Source organism: Lipotes vexillifer, unplaced genomic scaffold (genome assembly GCF_000442215.2).
Source record: "Lipotes vexillifer unplaced genomic scaffold, Lipotes_vexillifer_v1.1 scaffold1049, whole genome shotgun sequence".
NCBI classification, from domain to species: Eukaryota; Metazoa; Chordata; class Mammalia; order Artiodactyla; family Lipotidae; genus Lipotes; species Lipotes vexillifer.
Genome location: NW_006799027.1, coordinates 1,762,330 through 1,784,638, shown reverse-complemented (window position 1 = coordinate 1,784,638; position 22,309 = coordinate 1,762,330). Strand labels below are relative to the sequence as shown.

The window sequence follows — 22,309 nt, the reverse complement described above, 5'->3', positions numbered from 1 at the left end:
CTTTTGACTTTACTGTTTAAAAGCATGAAAGAAAAGTCCTCCCATGCCAATAAATGAAACGTCTTTATTAAAATGTTCAAACCTAGAAGTTGTTGGACACATTTTGGAATTATCAATTATTAGAAAATCAGTGAATAAGATAAACTTCTTCCTACACACTGTCGTGTTCATTTAGGAATTGTTAATTAATTTCTCACAGAAAAGTATGTTTGCTGTTTCTTTTTTTTTTAATTAATAATTAATTTTTGGCCGTGTTGGGTCTTCATTGCTGCGCGCTGGCTTTCTCTAGTTGCGGTGAGCGGGGGCTACTCTTCGTTGCAGTGCGTGGGCTTCTCATTGCGGTGGATTCTCTTGTTGCAGAGCACAGGCTCTAGGCATGCGGGCTTCAGTAGTTGCAGCGCATGGGCTCAGTAGTGTGGCTCGCGGGCTCTAGAGCGCAGGCTCAGTAGTTGTGGCTCACGGGCTTAGTTGCTCTGCAGCATGTGGGATCTTCCTGGACCAGGGCTCGAACCCATGTCCCCTGCATTAGCAGGCAGATTCTTAACCACTGCGCCTCCATGGAAGTCCCTGTTTCCTGTTTCTAAACAGTCTTGTTTCTATGTAACTGGCATTAATGTTTAGTTAGTTGTAGTGTAGTGTAGTAATGGTATTAATCAGTGATAATATAGACAACTTACAATTTGATTTCCTTTTACATGCCCTGGATTTGATAGCCCGGGAAGCAAATTTGGATTAAAACTATCTTCCCTAAATATATGCTTACTACCCAAAATACCCAGCAGTGACCTTCATATCCTTAATCCCCATCTTAAGAGTTCCCTGCCATTTAAATTACTGTTTACAATAAGGTGTCTCCTATCAAAGTGTGTTCCTATTGTCAAATTTTGTTGGACCACCTTCTTTGTTTTTACTAGTGATGGTTGACAAATAAGATAAACATGACATCACATGTCACTTCTCTTTCCTATGTAGAGCTGTTTGCTCCTCCTGTGATGCAGTGATCTGTGTATAGACCTCATTGTTCAGGAGCATTTATTAAATGCTGATCTCCTTAGTTGTAGATTTATTTGTCTTTGGCAGATAATTCTTAGATGTTATGTCCTGCCACAGTAATGCATAAGCTTTCCCATTTTTTGTAAAACTATTAATTTATATTGCTTAGATCTAATAGCCTGTATTATTTATTAGGTTTCTTAGTTTATATTAGTTTTACAGATTCAGGGTGTGGAATGACATTGGGCATAGAGGCATAGAGTTTGGTGTCAAGGCCTGGGAGATGCAAATACAAGAGAATGCGTTTGTAGGAGACTCAGATAATTTTAGCTGACTTAGAAGTCTTAGGTCTAACTTCATAGTTATCTCCATTAAGAATGAAAACTCACTTTTGCACTACTAGGTATTTCTTCTCTCTGAGATGTGGGGAACTGTACTGCCCAACTCTAGGGGTCTCAGTTTTCACAGATAATGGCTTTTTAACTTCTCCTCTCTCTCTCAGCCTTCAGTGCCTTTGAAGGCTGTTTTTATTTACATAATCCTCTATGAAAGTGATAGGCCTGGTAGTTCTGAGATTGTATCTTGTTACACTTAAGATACAGAATTCCAGCACCAGAGAGAAGTGTTTTTTCCATGGGTTCTTCTAGCAGAGGAACTACAGTCCTGCATTTCCAGTGTTGAATGACAGCTAATTTCAACATCAAAGTTTTAGATTTTTAAGACCGTCTTAGCTAAAAACATTTTTTGAGGGTGTGTGTCGTGTGTAACATTATTTGCTTAGGGAAAACTTTACTCTTAAACAACTCTTCACTAAGCCAAATTATACCCTTGAACTTCTTAAAATGTGGTTTTGTACTTTGTATTTCATATTTTTAGATGCCAACACTATTTGTGGAGTCAGTTCTGGAAGTACATGGTAAATTTGTTCAGCTTATCAACACTGTTTTGAATGGTGATCAGCACTTTATGAGTGCGTTGGATAAGGTAACTTTTTAATACATATATTCTTATCTATATATAATTTTCTTCATTTAATCATTATTCTTTAAGGTAGTTTCAGAATTAGGGCTTCTAATTGTGAGATTTCTAATCTGGAGATGGAGATTCACCTTAACCAACCAATTTCATAGTGGAAGTCAAAATAGAAGTGTGTAACATAACTTGTAAGTGAGTAATTGAATGATTGAATTCTTGAATTATATGGGAATTGAATTTCCCATGATTATGCTATAAAAGGAGACTTGTTAATACACTAGTATGTTCTGAAAAATACATGTGTAATTTTAATATTCTTTAGTGCTCATTTTTCCTTTGAATATAATACTTAGGCTATAATGAATAATATTTGAAAGAAAAGTAAATACTATATTTTACAAATTTTTAAACTTAAATTTGCCTACATGGTTGTTGTAAGATTTTTGAAAATATAGCCTTATTTTATGTGTATTCAACTATCAGTAATGAGTTATGAAGAGTATCTTTCAGTAGGAACAGGATTATATGTAATCATTATATAATTACCATGAGGGACACAGCGAGAGGAGTTTACCCTGTGTTAGCTATGACAACAGTATTAACAAACTACCCCCAAAATGCCATGTTTTATGTGGGGTAGTAATTTTTGGACGTACAGATTATAGCATATATAGAGCCAGCTGTGTTTTTACCCTATTAATTGTGGCTAATTCCTGGTCTGTCTTCTATATAGGCCCTTACATCAGTTGTAAATTATAGAGAACCCAAGTCTGTTTGCAAAGCACCTGAATTGGTAAGTTTGATGGTTGCATAAATGTAAACATATGAAAAGTCAGCATTAGAAAATGAAAACTGAGGTGAATGTCAAATTAACTTGTTTTTGTAGCATATTTTTAAAAAGTAGTTGAAATTAATTATTAAAAATAAAAACATATCAACACTGTATATCATTTGGCTTTTATTTAAGGAATGCAGTAGGTCATCTCTGTAGCCTTTTCTTAAGAAATAATTGAAGGAGAAAATATTCCATTTTACAATGTTTGGGTTGGAAAGTATGACTGCTTTAAAATAATTTGCATTACTTTACATGGAGATTTTATTTTATCTGAGATCTAAAGGGAATTTTATGAAAAATGTTTGATAACCTTTAAAGGAAACTTGCTTACAAGGTTGTGAGATTTTTAAAAAGTACTTATGTAATGTCAGAAATGACAGAACTGTTCAAAACTCACCTAGGTGTTCCATCAAAACTTAATTACTGGGCTTCCCTGGTGGCGCAGTGGTTGAGAGTCCGCCTGCCGATGTAGGGGACACGGTTTCGTGCCCTGGTCCGGGAAGATCCCACATGCCACGGAGCGGCTGGGGCTGTGAGCCATGGCCGCTGAGCCTGCGCGTCTGGAGCCTGTGCTCCGCGACGGGAGAGGCCACAACAGTGAGAGGCCCGCGTACCACAAAAAAAAAAAAAAAAAAAAAGCTTAATTACTTATATCATTGCTCTATTGATCATTCAGGGTTGATTAGATTTTTTACTGTTTATAGTTTTTTAAAAATTTCCCTGATGACATGTATTTCAAGTTCTTCAGTGCACGTCCATGATTATTAAAACACAAGCTTGAGGATGGCAAAGACCGTGATCTTATTTTGTGTTGTTGCCACTGTGCCTCCTTTGAGAAGGGCCCTCTGTAAGCGTTACTGTCAATTTCTATTTGAGCTCGCTAAGTACTGTGACAACTTGCTGAAGAAATCAGCCAAGGGGATGACAGAGAATGAAGTAGAGGACAAGCTCACGAGCTTTATTACTGTCTTCAAATATATCGACGATAAGGATGTTTTTCAAAAGGTAAGTTGTGAATCGAGAGGTTTTATGTGTCAGCTTTGATTTATTTTTGAACTTTAAATCATCAGAAAGGAAGTAATCTTTTAAAATATTTTTTAATGTAGTTCTACGCAAGAATGCTGGCGAAACGTTTAATTCATGGGTTATCCATGTCTATGGATTCTGAAGAAGCCATGATCAATAAATTAAAGGTACTGTAGCCTTTGATATGATAGTGTCCTAGAAATTATTCCACTAGCACACAAAGATGTTCATTGTAGCAATATGAGTAATAACAGGAAATAATTCATCAGCAGTTGACTGGTTAAATGTAAAGTGGTGTAGTCTCATGGTGGGATATGCAAATGCTGTATTAAAGGACAAAGTCTCTCTATTTGTTGATATAGAATCATCCACAAGATAAAGTGTTAACTTTACAAAAAACTTGTATTACATATAAATGAACACACCTAAAATATTCCTTTAAGTACAGGTTTTGTGGAGTGCATTTGAATTTCAGTTCACTTTTATGTCATTTTAGCTTATATACTGATGAGATAAGCAGTTGCTAATTTTATTTATCCTGAGTTACTCAGTAGTTGATAATTTTCTTGTATGGTATACATTGACTATGTGGTCCTTTTTAAATATACCAAAAATAATTTACCCTTTAATTTTTAGAGGTAATGTTAACAAAGCTTTTTATATCCCAAGATTAGAGATCCAAATTTTCTGGCCTGGTGATGACAGAGTTTTGAATAACTTCGAAGAAATAGATTTCTTCATTACTCAGTTAATGGTGTTAAAAATCTGCCTCAGTACCCTCCTTTTTAACAAATATTCCCAGTTATCTTTCACGTGTATTTGATACTATCTATAAACCTTATAAGGTATCTTACATTCAGTAATGGAGCATTTTGTAGTGTTGAAATGATAAACAGATTTATAGAAAAATTCTTGTTTTAAAGGGAAATTTGTTGTTTCATTAAATATTTGTTTTCATTCACTTATTTAATCTGCATTAAAAAAAAGGAATTTTTGAAAGGTTTTGAATAGCTGCTTTGGGTCATGAATAATACAGGCCTTTGGTGTAAGTGTACAAAGCAGGACCTTTGACCATAGACCTAGCAGTAGCAAAACATTCTTAATAATCAGTATGGTTTATTATTTTTGTTTTTAAGTCATATGTTTTTTAAAACTTTCTTTTACAGCAAGCCTGTGGTTATGAATTTACCAGCAAGCTACATCGGATGTACACAGATATGAGTGTCAGTGCGGATCTGAACAATAAGTTCAACAATTTTATCAAAAATCAAGACACAGTAATAGATTTGGGAATTAGTTTTCAAATATATGTTCTACAGGTATGAATATGTGTTTCATTGTGAGCATTTACTAATCATTTCAAATACTCTGATACAAACGATTAATAGATTGATGCCTAATTACCTTTTCTTTCAATCAGAATATTATAGCTTCTAAAGTTATATTGATCTGGAATGAACTGTGCCTTGATAGTAATGCTGGTGGGTTTTATCAACATTTTGAGGAAGGAGAAAAAGATGCTTTAGTTGCTTAAATCATTTTATAAACATTTACTTTCAAGTGAGATGTTTAACTATTTGACTTTTCTCCTTCTAGGCTGGTGCATGGCCTCTTACTCAGGCTCCTTCATCTACATTTGCGATTCCCCAGGAATTGGAAAAAAGTGTACAGATGGCAAGTTGGCAGAAAATATATTGGAAGACCTAAGGAATTTTAATAATTATCTTCACGTTATATCACTTTAAATATTTCTCCGAAGTCTTGAGGGCTCACGTGATATAAAAATATATTCACACATTATTGTTATTCTGCCTTGTAGGAAGACTGTAAATTATTGTAGTTTCTAATATTAAAACTAAAATGCTAAGGGTGTCAGTTCTTTGTCAAAGCATGTCTCTTATTCTTAGTAAACCTGTTATCTGTCTTAAGTAGTTCTAAATTACAAAGATTTTGATATAAGAAAGTTTAGAATCCAGTACTTAAAACAGTCATTTTCTAATTTTTCATTTGAATATTGAGCCATCTTTATAATTCATTTATTCCTTATAATAGTTATTTTTATTCTGGGCTGTAATTTAGGTAAATATATGTAGAATGTGAAATATTCTAGAAAAAATAGATTGAAGCTGGAAAATTCAAGTAAAAATGGCTTTAAAGTGTGACTGAATAGAAACCATAGACTTCTTACCCAAAGCTTTTAAAGAGACTGTGGAGACTACATCTTTAACAGCTGTTGAGATGTAACTTGTACCATACGGCTTAGTCACGTAGTCTTGTAGTCATTGTATCAGGCTGCCGTAACAAAATACCACAGCCTGGACGGCTTATGAATGACAGAGATTGATTTCTTATGGTTCTGGAGGCTGGAAGTCTGAGGCCAGGGTGCCAGCACGGTGGGATGAGGGCCTAAGGTGACAGACTTCTTGCTGTGTCCTCACGTGGTGGAAGGGGCTAGGGATCTCTGTGGGGTCTCTTTTATAAGAGCACTAATGCCATAGATGAGAGCTCCGTCCTCATGATCTAAGCACCTCCCAAAGGCCCCACCTTCTAAAAGCATCACACTGGGCATCAGGATTTCAACATGAATTTGGGGAGACACAAACATTCAGGCCACAGCACTATACAGTTCACTCAAAGTGTACACTTTCATTGGTTTTCAGTATATTCACAGAGCTTTGCAACCACCAGCACCATTTTAGAACATTTTAATTACCCTAAAAGAAACCCCCTACATACCAGTAGTCACTCCTCGCCTTCCCCAGCTCCCTCCCCTCTCCCTAGCCCCTAGGCAATCTGCTTTCTTTCTCTGTAGATTTGCCTGTTCTGGACATCTCATATAGAGATATGTCAGACGTGGTCTTTTGTGACTGCCTTCATTCACTTTGCAGAAGAATGTCAAGGTCCATCCATGTTTGAGTCTGTGCCAGTACTTCATTCCTTTTTATTGCCAAATAATATTCCATTGTATGGAGACACCACATTTTATTTATCCATTCATCAGCTGTTGGATGTTTGGGCTGTTTTGACTTTGGGGTGTGTAAGTAATGCTGCTGTGAACATTCATGTACAAGTTTTTGAGTGGATGAACATGTTTTCATTTCCTTTGAAACTGACCCTTTTTGATTCTCTAACTCACCAAAGGAGGCTTATCTTTTAATAGTCTTTTACTTGGGCAGTAACTTGAGGTTGTGAACCAGTGAGTTATGCGTATGTTTATGAAGTTTAAAATGAAAATGGTATTTCATTACACTATTTACTAGAGATGTTCACAGTGTGTAGTTTGAATCATTACATTATGTATGTATGTTATTTTTGCTGCTTTCAAAATAAGGATTATAAATCAAGTAACACAGTGTAAGCTCCAGAATCATAAGTCCTGATTTTAAATGTCTGCTCTTCCGTTTACTGTGCTCTGTGACTTTGTTCAAATAACTTCCGAATTTTTTGTTAACTGATAATACTACTACTCAGAGTGTTAATATGAAGATGAAATACGTAAAGCACTTAGTCTGGTATATAAGAAGTACTCAATAAATGCTGAAAGTAGAAGTAATAGTGATAGTAGTGGTAATAGCAGAGTAGCCAGGTAGATTTCAAGATACCATGCATAAGGTGGACTTTCCGAATAGGAGTCTAATTTAGGACTTTCTGTGTCTTTGTAAAGGCATGATAGTGCAAACCATCTTAGAAACTTCGTGAAGAGGAGCATTTGTTTGGATGGGCAGAATATGATCCCAGGGCAGGGGATGGGGTAACCAGGTGTAAAGCACTTTGATGTATTTGTGACCAGGCAAGAGAAAGAAAACTGACCCCTCACCTTTGACAGTCTTAAACCTTATTTATTTTTAAGAGCCTGCTTTTCCAATCGAAATTAAGGGACAGGGTGGGGGCTGGCAGAACTAAAATCTCCTTAAAGTTTGTTATTCTTCTCTTTCTCCTTGAAATAATTATTTGCCAGTAATTATTGGAGCACTGGAATCAACCCCTTAAACTTTATTTATTAACATATGACCTTCCCCAGGTTCCAGTGTCCTCATTTACAAACAGGAAGTGGGTTTCTTTCTGACTATAAATTATGATTCCAAGCATATCATTCTCTCAATTTGGACTTTCTCTAATTACCAGTAGAGGGAGTTTGTCCTTACATTTCTCCTAGTAAATCCAAGTTTTCAGTCACATAAGAATGGAAATCCATCTGTGTATTTAATAGTGTACATTTTTTCACATGTAAATTAATTCTCTTTGCTTTAATGGTCATCTATATATTTCCCATCTTTCCCTTAAATATAGCTATTTATCAGAAATCACATCCATTTTGCACGTATCTTAAAAGTATGGAAATTAAGCTTTAATTGAAAGCAATTTATTTTGGGGACTTCCCTGGCGGTCCAGTGGTTGAGACTTTGCCTTCCAGTCGGGGCAGGTGGGGATGTGGGTCGATCCCTGGGTGGGGAGCTAGGATCCCACATGCCTCGGGGCAAAAAAACCAGAACATAAAACAGAAGCAGTAGTGTAACAAATTCAATAGACTTTAAAAATGGTCCCCATCAGAAAATCTTAAAAAAAAAAAAAAAAAAAGTAATTTATTTTGCATATTAGACCAGTATATCTTAAATCTACTTTTGTACCTGGTCCACAAACCTGAATAATAACTAAAGAAATATAAGGTAGTGTATATTAGTGCAGCTCTCTGTTTGAAGTGAATACGCTCATCAAATATGAAACGTTCATTTTTAAGGCCCCTTGAGTTTCCATTAATGCCCTCAAATGGTATTTGAAAGATGCTCTCTGTTAGCCTGACTGTTATAACTATTAAGCCTGACTTTAAAATGAGAAGTTTAGTCAAGGTATATTTATTACTAATAAACTTTGGTAACACAGTTATTTAATGATATCATTAAGCAAGATGTTACAACTTTTGTCTTTTAATACCAGATGAATTGATACTACTCTCATTTGGAACTGAATCTTTTTGTTCTTGACTAGCTATGGATATGAGAATCTTTATAATCAGATTTTAAATTTAAGGATAATGGAATGCTTTCTTTGGCATATTGATATCATCAATAAAACTTTAATGATGGTACTAGTTGCTAGGGCTATAAAGAGGTAAAGCATGTGCTTTCAGAGCTTGGAATATACATCCTAAAGCTAGTTTTGCACTTACATAATTTATAAAGAGCATTTTAAACTTTGGTTTTCTCAGTTTCAAAAATGTTTTATTTTGCTTTTGTCCATAAATTCCTTATAAATGTTTCATAATTACAAATTGTATAGTAGTAATTGAATTTTATTGACACCCAGGGAGATTATTAGTCAGAGCATACCTCTGGGATCCTTTTATGACATACTTTGATTTTTTTCTTTGTCTAGATTAGGACCAGGCAGAAAATCATAAGTATTCCCGGTGCCAGTCATTTCCTATTTGTCATGCCAAGGGGCTGGTGAATTTGCTCATAGAGGAGAATGCTGCACCATTGGAGGGAAAAAATGCTCAAGTTTCAGCTTCCCAGGACTATCTTGGAATAAATTGCTAAAAGAATTCACCAATTCTCCTGGCTGGCAGCTGTGAACTTTTGTTGTAAGGAGTGGGCATAGTGCAGCTTACAGGTCAAATGTTGCTGATTGCTTTATTTAAACTTCATTTTGAAAGTACAGAAAGTAAAGTTTGAAGTACAGATAAAAGCTTTGGGTATATTACATATGGCTCGTCATGCTAAAAGTATGTCCACAATTCTGAATTGTGATGTGATGAATATATTTATTTTTCAGTTTTATATGGAAGTTGAGTTTTTACCTTTTTTACATTTCAGTATCATTTTCTCGCTGTAGATTATGTACTAGCTCTTTAGAAGATATGAACTCTATTTTTTGGACTGATGTCCTACATTCAATCTGAGGGAGGAATTTTTAAAATTTTAAAGTCTATGTTAATAGAATGTTAAATTTAATTTTTCACAATAATGTCAACAAAAGATACAAACACAGGCCTCTGAAGCTTTGCTTGTATTAGTGTTTGACTGTATGTGGAAGTTAAATCGTGGATGTCACTTTTGGAGTGACCACTGATATTCAACCCGTCCGTTCAGCAAGGGTATATGTTGGCAAATAGGAGACTAGAAATGAAGGTTTGATTTATATTTTCATGTTGAAATGCCTATGGTAGTGGTTTTGGTCAGGGATTTTATTTATAAAGTCCCAATTGATATCATTCAAAATGATAATTTCTGAATTTATACAAAAAGTTAAATTTGCAGGGCTGTGGTTTGGTGGAAAGAACCACAGACAGGGTTTTAAGTGAAAAGAGCTGGCCTGATATTTATATGATCTTTGTCAGGAACTTGCATAGATGTGTTTTCTCATCTGTAAAACGAGTAAAGATACCAGATGGGCTCTAATGTCTTCTCTAACATGAATTTTTTTACTCTTTTAGTGTCGTGATAGCCAAGTAAATTAGGTTGTAGAAGCTGAAAATAATTTGATTCCTTTTTCTTTTTTACAGTTTGAATTATTTTACAGCCAGCATTTCAGTGGAAGGAAACTTACATGGTTACATTATCTTTGTACAGGTAAAATGCATTTAATTATATCTAGTTTAATGAAATTTACCTGATATGATTATGTTAAAAATTTGGAAAGCGATTTCATAGGCCCTAATTATAGTTGTTGTTTTTTCCCTGGTTTTAGTTTTTAACGTTTTCTTCTTCATCTTCCTTTCTGGTTACCATTAAAGCAAGTAATAATGAAGTTCAAGTGAAGCACTTTTTTTTTTAAATTTACATTCCTTTTATTATGAGTAAAGTTGAGCACATTTTTATATGGTTAAAGCAAGTGCAGCATTTTTAATAGTGTTTTATAATTATGCTACTTATAAGGAATTTCTGAATTTTATAATGGTTTCCTACATTTCTGTAACAAACCGCGTTTTATAGATATTAGGAATTTTATTTAGAAATGCAGACTTGATGAAACAGATATCTTAAAAACCTCTTCTCTCTAGATATGGCAGATATCCTCAAAAATTTCATTAACTATTATAGCATCACAAGGAGACCTAACCATTTGATTTTTATTTGTGGTACTGTAGTGAACAGCAGTAGTAAACGCTTTTTCCAGAATGTCCCAGTTAACTTCCAGTACTTTCCAGTTTTAGAAAAGTTTAATCAAAATCTAATCATTTCCTTAGCTTCTTCCTGGAACAGTGGGGTCTACTAATTGGAAAGTAGGATTAATACTTTGAGTGATTGGAGCCTGTGTTCAGTTTCTCTACGCTGCCTGAAGATGTTAGCCAAGGCAAACACTCAGAATTTCTCTACTTTTGCTAAAGCTATGCTTTGAAAAGTACATTGAATCAACTTTCTCTTTGTATAAGAGGGAAAGGATGGCCATGTATGTTAATGTCTCTTAGAAATGGTACAAGAAAATCTGATTAGTTGCCATACCTTTATTTAGGAAATTCACTCACCTAAGAGAAATTTCATCTAAGTAGTTTCTCGTAAGTACCATTTATTTGACTCCTTTATATTTGGAATATGATGTCTTATTTTGTTAGTAATACATATTAGTACATAATAATTAGTACATAATAATACATATCTTTACAAGTTTATCTTTATTGAACAAATTGGGCATTTAAATTTTTTCAGTAGTTTGTGAAATAAATAGATGTTCATTGATATTCTTAGTAAGTGGTCCCTTAGTAGTTGGCCTTTAATTTTACATCTCTTGTGAATTTTTTATATTCTCATTTAGTAAATATAATTGACTTTAAGGAAAAAAACATTGCTGGACCAGTGTTTTAATGTACTTGGATTAAGTTTACTTTTACTTCCCTAAATATCTATCTTGGGGAATTTAAACTCCTTTGCATTACCTCACCAATAATCAGTCTGTCTCCTAAAGTAGTTTTAATGAGGGATTTACTATTTTGGTGTTTGGCAACTAGTTATGTATTCAGATTAAGATATTATTGGTGAGAATACTTCTTCGGTGGTCCTGTGTACCTGTGTTGCATTGCATCAGAAGGCACGTGGTGTCAGACTGTCCCACTGTGAGAGGCAGTAAAGTGGTCACTTGGTTGATTGAGGTGATGTTTCCATTGTGAGGAGACTGTTTCCCCTTTTCAATTAGCAGGTGATCTGAGGGGTGACACTTAGGTCCCAAATGAATACCATCTTCCAGGAACAACTGTATCTGATGGTTGTAGCATCCACTGGTGATCATTGCTTGAATCGGTTATCTTCTTCCTGGTTGCAGATCAGTGATACTCTGTCATGCACTCAGCATTTAGTAGCTGACATTCTTCTGTTAAAAAAACGTTCCCTTAGAGACTAGGTTGCTGATAGGTAGTAGAGGAGTAACTTGGAATAAAGTATTGTGAGAGTTCTGCCTACTCTTTATTTCTGGTAATTGTTAATTACCACTTCAATTATGGTTGTCTGATTTTTCAAGTATGTATGTATTGGAATGTTTTATTCTAGTTTGGAGTTTCTTAAAGTTTGTCAACCTATTCTGAAGGTTAAATGACCTCTTTGTCATTTTCCTTTTCTATTTACACAGCAGTAATTAAGTGAATCATCTAGATTTGGGATTTCCTTCCTTGCCCCACATGTTCCTCCACCCCTTCCCCAGTCTTTCCAGTCATGAGCTGAGTAATAAGAGAATGGTGCTGAAAAAAAGTGGAAAGAGGTCCATGTACCCCGACACCGATAATTTATTGAAAAATAGCAAGAAAAAGTCATAAAATAAAACTAACAAGTTTTCCTGTTTTTAAGGGTTGCAGAGTGGATTTGATATCAGTAAATGATACTTAGACCCCTTACTTGCATTGTCTCCTAATGCTCTTTGGGTTCTTGTGGCAGAAGACTCATTGTGTTTCCAAACCCATGGTAATACATTGCAACATCTGTGACAGCTAGGTGATGGTCCTAGCTTAATCATATAGGTGCTTGAGGCATTATTTTATACTTGTTTCTGGGATATGATTAAGTAGTCATTGCACAAATGGTGTAATGCAGTTTACATGATTTTTTTTTTTTTTTTGCCTCTCACCGCGTTTCCTAAACTTTAATGTTGAGATGAGGCTCTTAAAGTGCTCTTTATACTAATTGTTAGTAGGACAGTCCTAATGACTGTAGTCTACTTAAACTCTACATGAATTGGATATTCCAATTAATTAAACTTCCTTTCATGAAAATTCAGAGATTAGGAATTTTTTCTCTAGGTGTTCCTATCCAAATAATTTTGAAAAATATTTCTGAATATCAGTTTTTAAAAAAATAAGTCGAGGCATAATGCAAGTTAGAATAGGCATCTCTGTGGTCATAGTAAGCTGGAGAATTGACTTATATCCCTTAAAGTCTTTAATTACATAATGAATGAAATATATATTATTAAATAATAAAAAAAGAAGCACACAATCTTGATCAGAGTTACTAATTACCACTAACAGGGAGAATGCAGCGTCTGGGGTAAGTTCATGTAACATACAGCTTCCTTGAGTTAAAATATAGAGCCCTAAAACCACATCTCATGCTGATATAGTTTATAATTCATTAACACTCAAATAATGCAGGATGTGTGTGTGTGCTTGTGTAAGAGAGAGAAAGAGAAATACAGTCACTAAACCACAACTTTATTCTTTAGGAAGCAGTTCTTTGACTTGCATTAACTGTTTTTACATGTTGCAAGTGCGTAACTATTTGACACACTGTTAACAAGCTCTTCAGTGTGCTGCCCCCTGGGATGGGTAGAACTGTAGTTGGCCTAAGGCTGATGTATCTTTCTAGCTCTCAGGGTAGTGTAGGGTCCAGAACATTGTTATTGCATCAACTATTTCAACAAAATAATGCATCTGCCTGTTTGTCTCTCTTCCCATTTGTGCTTATTCCTAGAAAATTACTGGGGAGAAAAACATTATTTATGAAACAAAATAGCATTGTTATATTTTGGCAGAAATTATGGTTTAGACACTTTAGTACAGGTGTCCTCCTGTATACTTGAACCTTCCCTGGGGTAGATGAGATACACACATAGGAGGCAGTTGCTGGTAGCAAGCTATCATGCTCTCCCTTTGTCTGTCTGTTTCTCCTCCTACCTCCACCTCCTCTTACTTTTCTTCTGCCCAAGTCTTAGCCTTCCTATTACTATTTAAAGACATTGTTTGAGCTTACTGGTAATGTTATGATAGCTTAACCATGATTTATACTACATACTCAAAACTAAGAGCCATCCCCCCCACCCCCTCAAACAGATGATTACATTGCTGGCAGGAATAGCTTTGCAACAATTTAACCAAGAGTTCTTGGTTCACACTTTCAGGAGAAAATATCTGAAATAAACAGTTGTTACTGAGGTAATTTTGGAATGCTTCTTTGAATGATGAGTTTGTTGTCACAATTTTGTTTTAATTGTAGGTGAAGTTAAAATGAACTATTTGGGCAAACCATACGTAGCTATGGTCACAACATACCAAATGGCGGTTCTTCTTGCCTTTAACAACAGTGAAACTGTCAGCTATAAAGAACTTCAAGACAGCACTCAGATGAATGAAAAGGAACTGACAAAAACAATCAAATCATTACTCGATGTGAAAATGATTAACCATGATTCAGAAAAGGTATGGGGTAATAGTTCAAGGAATTTAAGCATTATAAGTATTAAAGCTTTTTCATGGGATGTTTGCAGTTTTAAAAGTAAGGTTATAATTGTTAATGCCCTTTGTTCTTTGAGAAGCACTCGAATCAGCTACATTACTTCAGGCTCCTTATGGCCAAGAACTTGAGGCGTCACAGAGAAGGCTGTCTAAGTTGGTACTCGTGTGCCCTTTATAGATTGATTTTATTTGTCCTATACTGTGGCAGTTTACTGAAAAATTATTAAAGAGTTGACAGCAGAAGGATTCTGGTTAATTGAGGTTTTAAAACTGTAGTCTGTCCTAAATCTTGCTGGGTTTTTTTCCCCCATATGTTTAGTTAATATTTAATTACATGGTTCTGTGATAGGAAATGACAGCCTGTTGATGTCTATTTATACACACATTAATATGTGTAACTCCATCTCAGGTGCTGTCATTCTCATGTCCCTGAATTTCAGGACTCAACTAACCCCCATATATATATATATTTTTTTTTTTTTAATTAATTTGTTTATTTTTGGCTGCATTGGGTCTTCGTTGCTGCGTGTGGGCTTTCTCTAGTTGTGGTGAGCAGGGGCTACTCTTCATTGAGGTGCGGGGGCTTCTCATTGCGGTGGCTTCTCTTGTTGCGGAGCACGGGCTCTAGGTGTGCGGGCTTCAATAGTTGTGGCACACGGGCTCAGTAGTTGTGGCTCATGGGCTCTAGGGCACAGGCTCAGTAGTTGTGGCGCATGGGCTTAGTTGCTTCGTGGCATGTGGGATCTTCCCGGACCAGGGCTCGAACCCGTGTCGCCTGCATTGGCAGGTGGATTCTTAACCACTGTGCCACCAGGGAAGTCCAACCCCCATATGTTTTTAATATCTGTCCTGAGAATTAGCAAGCTGATAGTATATTCCTTTTTTTCTTTATAACTTTTTTTTTCTGGTAACATGTTTTTGTTTTTAAAGTATGTCTTGGATATTTAAATGGTTAAAAAAGCAACAGATATGGGTTAAATCTCATGCTGCAGATTATTGTGCCCATAAGAAAAAAGTCTTGCTTCGTTTTAATTTTGGTTCATGGTCTACGACTTATTTCTCTCATGAGTTCATTTTGCTAATGATGACTTTTGTAGCCTATAATTGAACAGCTCTAAATGGCACGTATGCTGAAATTCAAATCAAGCTTTTCTTAATTTTGAGAAACGATTAATTTTTCTGACTTCAGAAACTTAACAAAACATTAAGTTCTTAATATTAAGGTTTTAATTAAGTCAATTAATTATAAGTAAAAGTTTTTAAGTTTAAAATTTTAAGTTTAAATTTTTAAGCTTAAGTGCCTAAAAAGTTAAGTATTTTTCTAAAGCATGTTATTTTTACTGCCCAGAAATGTACAAAATAAATATTGATAGGTTGTTTGCACATTAAATTTTAATTATGAATCTGGCATTCTTTAATAGAGTTTCTTTGGTTATTATTGAGAAAGTGCCATCTGCCAAGTGCTTCGTGGTCCTGCTGGCAGACAGATTCCACCGTATGACATGCGTGGCTTTCTTAAGCCCAATAGAGCTTAAGAGCTAAAAATTGGCTTAACAACTTCCGCTTGAGAAAAGTCCACTCGCTTCTGGCAGAGTGAATAAAACGGGCGTTGAGGGGTGATGTCAGAATCACACTGGGGTGGTGAGGAAGTGATGCTTGTGTGCCATTGGAACCAGCTGGCTTCTCTAGTCAGGTTATTTTAATTGGTATTTTGTTACTGCAGCATTCAAAAAAATTTTTTTTGGTTTGGTTTTACAAAATGTGATGGAAAAATTATGAGCCTCACTATTTCATAAAAATTAAAATGTTAAAATTCTGTTTAAGCCAATGAGCTTGACTCTCGTCAGATTTATCTGGTGGTAATGTATTAAACAGTTGGGCCAGAAAATAGCTTTATTCTAAATCTAAGCTGATTAAAATTCTATCAAGCATAAAATTAGGAAAGAATTATTTTTTCCTTCATTGTTTGACAGAAGACAATTATTTTTCTCTTAAATAATATTTATAATGTAAAAGATTACGAGAGTTGAGACTCTTTTCCTTGGTCATTATTTAATTTCATGGCATATTATTTGCAGCAATTGTTATTTAGTGATTTTATTTTTATAAATGTAAGTGAATTATTTTTAATTGTAGGAAGACATTGATGCAGAATCTTCATTTTCATTAAATATGAACTTTAGCAGTAAAAGAACAAAATTTAAAATTACTACATCAATGCAGAAAGACACACCACAGGTAAGTACTTTCTAATGTCATTTCTTTTGGAAATATTTAAGCATTGGACTTTACAAGTGGTAATATTGAGACCAATGCAAAACTTTTCATATCAAAATTATGATACAACTTATCTGGTTTATTTTTTGCATTAACTAACCTTATAAACAGTATTTTAGATTTTAAAAACAGTAGTATAATGAGTATCTTAGGAAAAAGCTGTCGTAGTTTAGTCATATTTGCTCTTTTGTTTTTTTCTCCCAGTTTTAATAGTTGTCACACAGCACAGTATAAGTTTAAGCAGTACAGCATAATGATTTGACTTACCTATATCATGAAATGATGATCACAGTAAGTTTAGTGAGCATCCATCATCTCATATAGATACAAAATTAAATAAATAGGAAAAAAACTTTTCCTTGTGATGAGAACTTGTAGGATTTCCTCTCAACAGCCTTCATAGATAAATAATTGTATTTATCATGTTTACATTCCATCTCTAATCATCATTTATCTTATAATTGGGAGTTTGTACCTTCTGACCCCCTTCATCCAATTTCCCCTCTCCCCACTCCCACCCCCTGCCTCTGGTAACCACAAATCTGATCTCTTTTTCTGTGAGTTTGTTTGTTTTTGAAGTATAATTGACACTGTGTTAGTTCCTGTTACACAACATAGCGATTCAATATTTCTGTACATTTCAAAATGATCCCCATGACCGGTCTAGTTACAATGTGTCACCATACAAAGATATTACATAAATTACCCCACACTGTACATTCCATACCCATGACTCATTTATTTTGCCACTGGAAGTTTATACCTCTTAATCTCCCTCACCTATTTTTCTCTTCCCCTCATCTCCCTTCCTTCTGGCAACCACCTGTTTATTCTCTGTTATCTGTAATTCTGTTTGTGTTTTGCTGTGTTCGTTCATTTGTTTTGTTTTTTAGATTTCACATATATGTGAAATCATACAGTATATTTCTTTGTGTGACTTATTTCACTTAGCATAATACCCTCTAGGCCCATCTGTGTTGTCGCAAATGGCAAGATTTCATTCTTTTTTTATGGCTGAGTAATATACCATTGTGTATATATATCATGTCTTCTTTATCCATTCATCTATTGATGGGCCTTAGGTTGCTTCCATATCTTTGCTATTGTAAATAATGCCACAGTGAACAGTCATATTTGCTCTTAAACTGTATTAAAATATATGGATTTGTTTTGTATTCTTTCCAAAAATTTCTACTTTGAATAGTAATATAATCTCATATTTTTCATTTGTAAAATAATGGAAGGTTTTACAACACATTTTTCAAAGAAAAGTTGTAGAAAATGCTTCTCAAACTTTCCTGTGCAAATGAACCATGGGGGATGGTGTTAAAATTCAAATTGTGAGCTTGTTGGTCTGGAGTGGGGTCCGACCCCGGGTGAGCCAGTTTGCACGGTGAACATCTGCTGTTGCTTGTTTCACCTCAGCAGCAGTTGTTCTGGGGCAGCCTATTCATATCACTGAAGTTTCCTGCTTGCCTCCTATGTGCCATCCTGACCTTGGGCTCGGGGCAAGATGTGAAGGTATCAGAGATGCCAGGCCACTCGAGGGACTTACTCCCCCATGGGAGACAAATGTTAATCAATTGCTGTTGAATTTGAACCCTGAAATGTTCACCATCTCATTTTCCTGTAGGCTAATGGCAATAATTTGTAATATGGATTGTATTTTCTCTTTTAAAAGCTGTTATGAGATTCCCTACTGATGTGGCATTGCCGCTTGTGCCTCTCCTCCACTGTCTTTCCTTGAGCTCCATGCACAGAGGCCCTTCCGGCCCATCCTTGCTGGCTTCTCTGCTGGAGTCAAATGGAGCCCTTCACAGCTCTTGCCCTTGAAGCCTGCTCCAGTGTGCACTTGGAGCCAGTTACCAAAGCCTGCAAGCTTTGTGGTATAAGTTTTTACTCATTGATAGGACAGCGGTCTTGAAAACTATTACTCTGTGTCACTTAAGTTCTCCTTTATTGACTACTTACACCGAGTACAGTTTACAGTAGTGTTCATTTCTTAAAAAAATAACCTTCCAACTTTAAGTTAAGAAATTATGCATAACTCACTGTAAATATTCTTTTGGTAATGGTTATGTTATATTGGGCACATAATCGTATAATTTGATTCTCAGTATTGATTGGAGATTTATTTAAACTCACAAATAAAATGAGTGAAAAACAAGTGCAGTGACTTAATGTGTCATTGGCTTTTTTTGTCCTTGTAAAACAGGAAATGGAGCAGACGAGAAGCGCTGTAGATGAAGATCGGAAAATGTACCTCCAAGCTGCTATAGTTCGTATCATGAAAGCACGAAAAGTACTTCGGCATAATGCCCTTATTCAGGAGGTAAAAGGGGGAAAAGTCCTCAAGACCTCTTGGGGCAGAGGGTATTAGGATTAGGAATGTTTCTCTGTGAACATGTTACAGAAATAATACGACTCCCAAAAAACATAAAGAAATGCTTCATTACTTAATGAGAACAGTACTCACTTAAAATTTCAGTATTAAATTCATGTTTGAATTTAGAGGTCTAAGCCTCATCGATTCAGTCTTGTGTCCAGTTACTGAAGGACGTGGACCACATCACACACTCACTCGTTCCATGAATACACGAACATCTACCATGTGTGGAGCACCGTGCTGGTCACCGTGGGGTGCACAGCAGCTCAGGATGTGGCTCCGGCTGTTTTGGAGTTCAGTCTAGTAGGGAAGAAACGCGTTATTGAAATAATATGGGAGTAAATATAAAATTACACTCACATGCAACAAAGAAAAGATATACAGTAGCATGAGAATGTGTATAAAGGTCTTGACTTGGGGGTGTGGTGGAAGGCTTTCCTGAGCAGGTGTTACTTCAGCTAAGAGCTGAAAGTTGAGTAGGGGTTAAGTGGAAGCTTGAGGGGTGTATATGAGTAGTTAGATAGATGAATTAGTTTATGGTTTAGTTTAGTTATATATGACTATTATTAGATTTTGCTGTATCCATGTTCTTCACAGTTTTTATCCCTTCACAACATAAAGGTCGGGCTTTTTCCTTAGTTTGCATAAAAAGTTATTTGCTCCAGTGCCCTCCTGGTGAGAAGAGCACTTAAACATCCATGTCTCTCCCACAGGTGATTAGCCAGTCAAGAGCTCGGTTTAACCCTAGTATCAGCATGATTAAGAAGTGTATTGAAGTTCTGATAGACAAACAGTACATCGAACGCAGCCAGGCGTCAGCAGATGAGTACAGCTACGTAGCGTGACGCGCGCTCCCCCAGTGTGGATGTGAGAAGGTCATTGCCATCGCCATCCGGTGTGTCCTGTGGGAGAAAGCAGGCCTGTGCCTCCATAATTTGGCCATTTGGCAGCCCCTGTTTCTCTGCTGTTTACAACATCACCAGTGCCACGTCATGAGCGTCAGAGAAAATGCCTAGAGATATTTCAAGCTCATGTCATTATGACATTTCTTAAAACTTTATTAAAAAAGAATGAGTGAAGTATTGCTGAAATGTGGAAATTTGGCTGGGTACCATGCTTTTTCTCCTTCACGTTTTTGTGTTTTTTTTTTTTTTTTTTTTTAATGTATCTTAAAGGACATAAGATAAAAAACTTAAATATTGTAATATGACAGATAACCTAATAATTGTATCTACATTAAAATGACAAACATGATATTGCTGCTTGTCAAATAAAAAAATAAAGAAATAGAATGCCTTTTTTATGTGGATGGAATATCACAAAATAATACATATAAATGTCCGTTGAGTTTTCAAAGCAGCTCATGCAACTTTAGTTGCATTTGTATCTGAACAGTGTAATTCACTTATACTCCTATTTAAATCCTACATGAAAAACATCTAGACTGTTGTTTTTGAATGCATAAAGATGCATTCAGCATAAAGAATGTTTTATTTTTATGGATTAGAACTACATTGGATTTGAGCGTTTTGAATAGTGAGGATTTAATTCCATCAAGAGTTTCTGGTGGTGTCCTGCTGCAGCTCAGAACCAAAAGTGAGGGGAATGTGTGTGACCTCACATCTGGCTCAGAAAGAGCTGTCATTCAAAGGTTGTCTTACTTTTGTTTCCACAGTATGTCAGTTCTAATGTAGACTAATGCCCCGCCTCTGCTGCTTTCCCTTCTCCCTTCCTCTGGGTTGTAGGTGATCTTGTGTTCCTGGTGTATTCCTCCCATACTCCTGCCTGCCTGTTACCCTTCCACCCCCTACCACGTTCACACTAGAGTCACTCTCCGACGTCACAGGTGTTCTTAGCAGTGCATAACCTAAATACCTTTCTTTTTTTTTGTTTTTTAATCTGTGTGATGCGTTACACCAGCTGCCACTTGCATAGACATGAAAGTCCATTATTTTGTTTATTATATATATCAACAGCACCATTAGAATGCTCTGGTCTATTTTCATATCTATTATCTATCTACCCTTCCACCACCACAACACACACATACAATTTTTTTTAAGCCGAGATATTTTAAAGCATATCCTACGTGAATCATTTCACTTAACAATACTTCAGTTTATATCTCTAACAGAAAAGGCCTTTAAAAAAAAAACCACAACCACAGTTACTTTATTACACTTAACAAATAAACAATAACTTCATATCATTTAATATAGGGTCCATATTCAGATTTCTCTTATTGTTGCAAAAATGGCTTTTTCAGTTCGTTTGTTTGATTGCACTTTTTCTAACTCATGTCTCTTAAGTGCTTAAAAAATCTACTGAGCTTTTAATGACTTCTATACTGTATTTCTCATTTTCCCTTTTTTCCCCCAGAGAGAAAATAACGGCAAACCATATAATACTGTACGTCCACTGTCAAAAAACAAACCTTTGTTTTTATAACTTGATAAAGTTTTCCAAATTGATTCCTTTTTCTCTTAAATATTTATAAATGTTAAATTAAGTCTTATCCTGCTGTCTAATTGTCAAGAAAATATATTGAAAAAGGGACAAAATACTTGTGCTGAGGTCGACGGAAATGGCTGACAGGAGTTGTTGTCCCACCCTTTTCCCCATTGCACCTGAAAGGAGACATATTGGAGACACGCTTGTCATGCCCTTCACCGAGCCCCCTCCCGAGAGGGCGGTGAGTAGGATGGGTCTAGCGCACTTTCTGCGGGGGAGCAGGAGCTTGGGAAGAGCCGAGGCTGTCGGGTGGGGTCAGGCAGTGGACGTTACGGTGCCAAACCTTGGCACACAGCTCTGTGCGTGGTGCCCAGTGCCGGGGGCAGGAGGGGTCGGAGCGGCAGAAGGGCAAGACGAGGGAGGGGAGGAACGGCTCTCCCGTTTCTAAGCTGCAGGGACGCTGCAGCTTAGAAAACGAAAGGAATGCGACCAAAACCGTCAGAAGCTAAAAAAGAAATCCTGAAGACTGAGGTGGTTAACACGTGACCCAGGGATGTATTTTACAACCAGACAGTGTGCAGCTCTTGTCAACACTTTGCTCTTTCCCTTCGAAACCAGATATTTTCATTGCTGCTGGAGGTGCAGGTTTATTCTAGGGTTTGCTCCAATACTTTACGACAATTGCCTTAATATAAACAAAAGGATAGACACT

At 35.9% G+C, this 22,309-nt stretch overlaps 1 protein-coding gene across 3 annotated transcripts in view; it reads left to right on the top strand.

Annotated features, from left to right (window-relative positions):
• CUL2 (cullin 2) overlaps positions 1 to 20,442 on the top strand; it is a 76,251-nt gene extending 55,809 nt beyond the window's left edge. Inside the window, exons 12-22 of one of the 3 annotated variants that reach the window (XM_007471339.1) lie at positions 1,870 to 1,977; positions 2,702 to 2,761; positions 3,680 to 3,808; positions 3,910 to 3,996; positions 4,996 to 5,148; positions 5,426 to 5,503; positions 10,332 to 10,398; positions 14,245 to 14,447; positions 16,620 to 16,721; positions 18,976 to 19,092; positions 19,860 to 20,442. In XM_007471339.1, the coding sequence (XP_007471401.1) occupies positions 1,870 to 1,977; positions 2,702 to 2,761; positions 3,680 to 3,808; positions 3,910 to 3,996; positions 4,996 to 5,148; positions 5,426 to 5,503; positions 10,332 to 10,398; positions 14,245 to 14,447; positions 16,620 to 16,721; positions 18,976 to 19,092; positions 19,860 to 19,991 (1,236 nt within the window). In that variant the 3' untranslated portion in view covers positions 19,992 to 20,442. The remainder of the gene's footprint in view (positions 1 to 1,869; positions 1,978 to 2,701; positions 2,762 to 3,679; positions 3,809 to 3,909; positions 3,997 to 4,995; positions 5,149 to 5,425; positions 5,504 to 10,331; positions 10,399 to 14,244; positions 14,448 to 16,619; positions 16,722 to 18,975; positions 19,093 to 19,859) is intronic. The other 2 variants (XM_007471341.1, XM_007471340.1) reach the window with 2 other exon arrangements.
• The last annotated feature ends 1,867 nt before the right edge of the window (positions 20,443 to 22,309 follow it).